Source organism: Corvus brachyrhynchos, unplaced genomic scaffold (genome assembly GCF_000691975.1).
Source record: "Corvus brachyrhynchos isolate BGI_N302 unplaced genomic scaffold, ASM69197v1 scaffold283, whole genome shotgun sequence".
NCBI classification, from domain to species: Eukaryota; Metazoa; Chordata; class Aves; order Passeriformes; family Corvidae; genus Corvus; species Corvus brachyrhynchos.
The window spans coordinates 788,483-795,439 of NW_008237409.1; the positions used below are offsets into that span (position 1 = coordinate 788,483).

At 43.6% G+C, this 6,957-nt stretch overlaps 1 protein-coding gene across 1 annotated transcript in view; it reads right to left on the reverse strand.

Moving 5' to 3' along the window:
• Positions 1-2,633: 2,633 nt before the first annotated feature.
• The window catches only part of WSB1 (WD repeat and SOCS box containing 1), a 10,254-nt gene continuing 5,930 nt past the window's right edge, over positions 2,634-6,957 (reverse strand). The window contains exons 6-9 of the mRNA XM_017730872.1: positions 5,040-5,212; positions 4,563-4,676; positions 4,256-4,363; positions 2,634-3,753 (exon numbers count right to left, since the gene is read on the reverse strand). Of these exons, the coding sequence (XP_017586361.1) occupies positions 3,594-3,753; positions 4,256-4,363; positions 4,563-4,676; positions 5,040-5,212 (555 nt within the window). The 3' untranslated portion in view covers positions 2,634-3,593. The remainder of the gene's footprint in view (positions 3,754-4,255; positions 4,364-4,562; positions 4,677-5,039; positions 5,213-6,957) is intronic.

A 6,957-nucleotide genomic window follows, 5' to 3' on the forward strand; every position in this document is an offset into this window, starting at 1 on the left:
ACCTGTGAGCAGGTCAGTCCACTTCCAGCTTCTCTAATGTCTCATGATCCAGTGGACACAGTCAATAAACCTGGGGAAGCCAAAGGGTCTTTGTACCTTCCCCCAGGAGGTAAATGCCCTCACAGTTGCTGCCTTTCCAGTGCAGGATTGTCACAGTGCAAGCACCGAGCTTTTCCCAGGCTCCAGAATAACCCCTGGCACTGAGTTGGGTACCACCACGTGAGTTACACACAGACACACATGGATGGAGGCACTCACCCCCACACCAACCCACAGATATAAATATATGTGTGTATGTCAAACTTCCCTTGCTTTATTGCAAGCCTTTGCTATGAATATGCTTCATTAGAGCCTGGTCAGTTGTTGCTCAGATTAGTGCCCCATGACGGACGCTGTTTAATTAGATTTTTATTTGTAATGTTGTGCTGGAGTACTTCAGTCTTGTGACATGCCACATCAGGATCAAAGTTCTGCCCAAACTCCTCTCACTGTTATCTGCAGTGGACCTTGGAATTTTTTTTGTTTTTTTCCTTTCCTCTGATGCAATTAAGATGAAGCAATATTTTAAGTCTTTCTTCTGGACTTGTTCCTTCTGCAGTGACCACAAGGAACTGGTCATAATTAATAGTATCATCAAGACACCCTAACAGCTCCTGGGCAGTTGCACAGAAGGAGTGAATTTACACTGTTAATAACACACACTGATAGATATTTTTCCCCCATACATTTTTTCCATCCTGGCATTTATTCTGGTACAAGACTTTTGTTACAATTGCTCTTATATCAGGAAGCAGATTAAGATAGTCTTCCCAAAGACACGCTTGCCCTTTGAAGCAGGAGGTGAGAGGAGCATCAGTGATACCTTAATGGTTTGATTACATGCTCTCCATGAACTGACCTGGGTTCACACACAAGGGGGAAGCGGTCCTTAGCTGCATAGCTCTAAGATGGAGTTGTGTGTCAGGCACCTGAAGAAGTGGGCAGTACTCTCCAATTAATTGAGAGAAGTTCCTCCCCTTAGCGTGCAGGGGGCAACTAGAGTGGTCTTTAACATTTGTATAAGCTAAGAAGTGAGCTCAGAGAGAGAGAGGGGATTATGATTTCTGTCAGGGAACCCCAGTGTAGCAACTCTTATTACAACCTGTAAATAAGTATTTTTCTCATTGATGCAGCTCAGCCAGCTGGAATAGAAGTGAGCATTGAGTAGCTTCTAATCTCATGTTAGAAATAAATCATATCTGCCCCAGAACTTCTGTCTGGAATTAGCTGGTTACACAAGGCATAACCTTGCTGATAACTAACAGTGTTATCAGGACTTATCTGAAGTTTACTCTGGCTTTCTTTTGGTTCTAGTACATCAATAATTAGGGCTGTTCTGAACCAGCCCATTGCAGCAGGATTGGGGTGCGGAACAGTGTTTATAAAACAAACTAGTCCTTGTGCAGAAGCCAGCATCCCACAGAAACCCTGCCTGCCTTACTCAGGTGGTTCTAATCTGAAATAATTACTTGGCTAAACAGTTGCTGCCTGACAACTCTACCAGATTTCCCATGGGATCTTACACAACCTTTGTCCTTTATGAAACTATTGTAATATGTAAGGAAAAGGTCATGGGATTCATCCACCCTATTTCTAAACTGCTCCAATGGAAGTCCTTATTTAGCATTGAAACAATAAACCCCATGCAATACTTAGCCGTGCCTGCCACAGCTCCTCTGCTGTAAGTCATTTGTGGGTTTCCTGTGTTTCTGGAAATGTTAATATCAACGTTTGTGCTGCTCAGAGATCCAGGTCTGTCTGAAAGCGCTGCTGTGAGCAAAAGAGAGGATACTCACTGATCAGAGATGAGTCCTTAGCTGTTAGATTCCCAGGAGAGCACTAGGTCTCTCTCTGCAAAATGTAAACTGGTTCTCACCCAAAGGCCCTTGAGTTTTGTGGTGCTACAAGGAACACGAGCACTGTGACCTGGGGAGTTATTTCTGTGTCTCTGGGAGGAGCTGTGTGCCTGGCCCTGCTGAGGGTCCCAGGCTTGTGCTGTGGTCACAATGGGAACTCCTGGAGACGTTGGGGATTAGGCTTCACCTTGCGGTGTCCCACCACAGCAGGAAGAGGCTTGTAAACGTGGTACATTATTATAAATAGTCTCACTAATGAGGAGAGCTTGTGTACTTGGTCTAACACTATCATTTGTGTCCTGGGAGAAAGGTTAGAGCAAACAGAGGAACTGCTGCAGGCAGAGCTGGGAGAAGCAGCTTTCAGAGGTGGTGAAAGGGGAGCTGGGATGTTGTTTTCTTACCCCACTTCCATAAATCAGAGCTTTTGGTGAACACAGCCTGAGGGGACCCTTCAATAAGCCTCTCCTGCAAGACCCCACATTGAAGCCCTACCTGCTGACCCAGGGCTGGAACAGTGATCTTGCAGAAACAGGCTCATGGCAAGCCCAGCTTTTAGCTCAGCTCATGAAGGAGCTTAAATAAGCAGATTTGCAGCTCACATGTGCTTTTAACACTGTCATGGCTTTAGAGAGAGCTCTGTAAGCATCTGTCTGGGAGCACAAACCAGGCCTCACCAGCTTAGCCTGCAATGCTGCAGGCAGACAGTATTGATAAATCAGTCACCAGATGAGGTACCAGAACACTTTTATACAAGTTTTTAATAAAAAATTCAACAAAAATATATATACTCAGGCATTTTATGCAATGCATACATTCTTTGTATCTGCAGGTACAGATAAATAACAGAAGGCAAAACCAAGTATTTTGCTTATCTTTGGCCATTAACCAATAATCACCCCCAAACGGATATTATAGGGTTAAAGGATAATAAACCGAATCTGTAAATGTCTCTCATTACAGACACAGTATCAGGCAATAATACAGTAGTCAGATTTTCAGAAATGTATGGAAATAGTTCTCTAACACTGCCCAATACTGAAATTTCACCTGGTTTGCTGCTATGGAACATAAGGCCTTCAGCTGACTCAGGCACGGTCCTGGGTTACATTAGATACACTCCAGTCCTTATTAACCTCCTTCCCTTCCCCACACCCTGCTCTCTACAAAGCTACACTGTACCTCTTCACAAATAAACTAGCACAAAGTCTGACGTGGGGGGCAGCTTTCTGGACCCCAACCAATGTACAGAAGGAAGCTTAACTGCTCTGTAAGTCAACAGTTTTCCTACCTCAGTGTGCCAGAACAGCTGTCCTTCCACTTACAGCACAGATGCATCATGGCTCTACCAAAGCAATATATACATGAGACACATGAAAAATCACACAAGCAATTCTTAAAGGTACATTGATAACATGTAGCAGCTTATGTCTATATATGTACATGTTTTCACAGTTATATTTTAGAAAATTGAGAACACCAGGAATACTTCTACTGTGTTTTCTATAAATAGTAAAAAAATTACCTGTCAGGCATTTTGATAAAATAGTATTTAGGTTATCACTTTAAATAGCTCTTGAAAACCTGTAGAGTTTTAAGCTTAAAGGCTGTACAGTTTGAGGATTCTGCAAAGTGTTTGTAGCTAGTTTCAGCAGCTGGGCCACCTCCCAGCTGTTAGGGTTTTTTTTCTTCTCAAAAAACTCAAATCTGGTAACAAAGGAACTCCACCACTTTGCACGGGATAGGCAAGTTCTTGACTTGGCTGGTGGGCATCACCCTGCGGATGGCCATGCGACACAGGTGCTGCAGGCTGGACACCTGGCTGGGGGTTGCCCAGAAGTACACGCTGCCGTCCTGGGTCCTGCACAAAACCCCACAAAACCCTCCAGGTTATTCCACTTGGATCAGTTCAGCCTGCTACCAACTCACACGCACGACTAGGTAGGGGACTTGCTGGTGCTCAGTTCCAGCTGCTCCAGATTCTCATTTACTCCAGATTCTGATTTACTCCAGTTCCTATTTTAAGCTACAGCAGCACAATAAGCAACTTGTCTATGCAACAGGAGCAGATCTCCTAGCAGCTACTGCTGTGCCACCTGACACGCAGCAACTGCCCTCAGCTATCTGATGGGCTTCTTCCAATCCACATGTTTAGGGTCTCTCATGTATTTATTTTTAAAGATAAGAAATTAGTTTATCAGCTGATGGATTTTACTGCTATTCCAGGCATGTTTAAACAAATAGTACCAGTCAGAAGCACCAGGTTGCAAGTCACAACTGAAGATTTTCAGAACACTGAGCCATTGTTTTCAATCTTTTGTGTTACCTTTGTATTTTAGAAAGGAAAAGAAGTCTGTACTTGCCCTGCAGCCAGAACACTGCCATCGGTAGAGAAAGTGCAGCAGAGCCCATTGTTCAGAGGTGCAACTTGTACAGGGTATTCTTCATCAATTCTCCAGAACCTGACCATTCTGAGGGGGAAGGACAACATAGGAAGTTATCAGAGTAGGTTTTAAATTCTGCTTGGTGTTTTCTCTGTGCTGCACAAGAAACTAGTCTGGAGCACAGCTTGGGTGCCAAGAGCGCCAGGAGCCCAAGCTGACAGTGCTGAGAGGCTCCTGTCCTAGAGCAGGAACGCAGGAGGGGTACCAGCCCTGTCCCCACACTCACTTGTCGTCGGCCAGGCTGGCCACGTGCAGCCCGTCGTGGCTGAAGCACACGGAGCGCACCCAGCGGTCGTTGGCACCGCCCGCGAAGATCGGCGTGGGCGCGGGGAACAGGTGCCTGCGGACACACAGGGACACGTCTGGAGCTGGGGAGGGCCCCTCAGCCAGGACAGCAGAGCTCAGGCATTAACAAACAAACAGTGTTTAACCAGTTAGTCATGGATTCAGGAGTGCAGACTGAACTGCTGTGTCTTTTGTGAGCTCTTCAGCTTTGTTGAACAACTTGGTACACATTAAAATACCTGTGCTGTAAATTCTCTCTCAGAGGAGAGAGAAACCTCCAGCCTCTGCCACTTCAGCATTTCCATCAGCTACTGCTCTTTTCCAAGTCCAATTTACAGCTATGTACACAAACCCACTGATTTTCAGTTAGTCATCTCCACTCTGGGAGAAAGTTTCCATGTTTGACTGCTTTACTTACCCAAATTCCCTAAGAATCACTCCAATATGTGGATCCCAGACATAGACTCGAGTATCATAAGATGCAGTAGCCAGTAATGCTCCATCAGGAGAAAACTCACAAGCTACAACATCATTGTGATGTCCTTCAAGTTTCCGTAACATGGAGTATTTATCCATATCCCAGAGGAAAACCTGCAATTAAATGAGCTGATGTTATAGCTCTGCTCAGAGAAGCAATGAAGCACTTAATTTGTTTTTTAAGTATAGCTAGTCTTATTTAGGATTATATTAAAATCAGGTATTATGAATTACTACAATTAAGAAATATGCTCAGTGTCATACTCAGATTAAAATCAAGGTTTTTTTAAAAAATAATTAAAGCAGACATGCAAGTTCTAACTCAAATTTGTTAAATGTTATTAACAAAATAAGCCAAAATATAAGATAAAGGCAACACAATTTAACCATGTAGCTTACTGAAATTCATGTATTACAAAACTATTTTATTAAAATATTCAGAAATAAATAGGGTTAAGCTCTACAGTCCCCTCTTTCCAGTAACTACCAAAATTTTAAGAAATATACAGACAGAAAATGTAAGGTTAACATATTGTTACTCCAGTGGCATCCCTTTGAGTTTAAGATCACTTGTTTACAATTGCTTGGATCACCAACGTCAGCCTAGGAAGAGAAACAGATACTGCAAGCAAAAAGAATTTTCACAGCCAAAAGTTATGTCTTTGGCAAAACAACAGGGAAGTCTAACCACATTATTAGAAAGAATTTAGGCATTTAAAATCAAGTCAACAGTAAAAAACAACATTAATATTACAATTTACCCAGCTAATTGCACAGTGTATTATAAGAATTGATAGAATGTTACAATATGCTGAGATTTTACATGCAGTTGTACATTATATATAATCAAAATAAAGACTGTGCAGAATTACTGAATAGGACCCATCCATGTACTGCAGCATGGTTTTATAGGAATGTAAGTCATCAGCAAAAGCTGTTATGTCCCTCAAAGAGCTCATTAGCAGCCTTGATTTTTCCCTTGACAGTTTTACTGCACAGGCTAAATTGTGACATCTTGGATAAATTTATGTTTGACCAAAACAAACTCAGCCTTAGTGCCTCCCACACGGCCTAACTCTGAACCATTTTACAATCCGCTACAAACATGTTCACTAATTTTTCCAAGGAGACCCCAACATTCCATAAAACTGGAAACTAAGTTTGAGGAGTCAGTGTGTTTCACTGCTGTGAAAATTATTGAAAAAAACAACAACAACCAAAAAAAAAAAAAAAAAAAAAAAAAAAAAAAAAAAAGCAAGCAAGCAAGCAGACAGTGGACATGGAGCAGCACCTGCGTACGTACAGGACCCCTTGCAGCCGAGGGCAAGGTTACTTCGTCCTACGGTACAGCTCGCGCCCCCGCGCCTGCCACTCTCTGCCCGCCAACACCACTGTGCTCCTCAGAGTGGTGCCAGCTTAACTCAATCACACCAATATTGCTGCCACCACCTGTGACAGGGAAAGCAAGAAGCTTATGGAAAACACACAGCCTCCAGACAGCAATGTACACATCCCCCTCTGCTCCACTACTGAGCCAAACCCCAGACCTCGGCTGTTCTCACCGAGGTGGACAGTGCATCTGAACACTCCCACAGTGGTGATGTCCAGTGCCTGAACTGGGCCTTCAAAGTCTTGTTAAACTGCCTACAGAGCCCCTGGAACCAGGCTGAACACCCCTTTCTGGTTTGCTCTAATTCTTCAGTGCCAGGAGTAGCTTATGGCATACATGCATTACCTGCACTGCTTTCAGTTCTCTACCAGGGCATTAGGATAGGATGGAAGCAAAACCAGCGTGCTCCTCTTCCTGCTAACTCTTAGGCACCATTGCCATTGGTATGGGAAAACAGGGAGAAACGTCT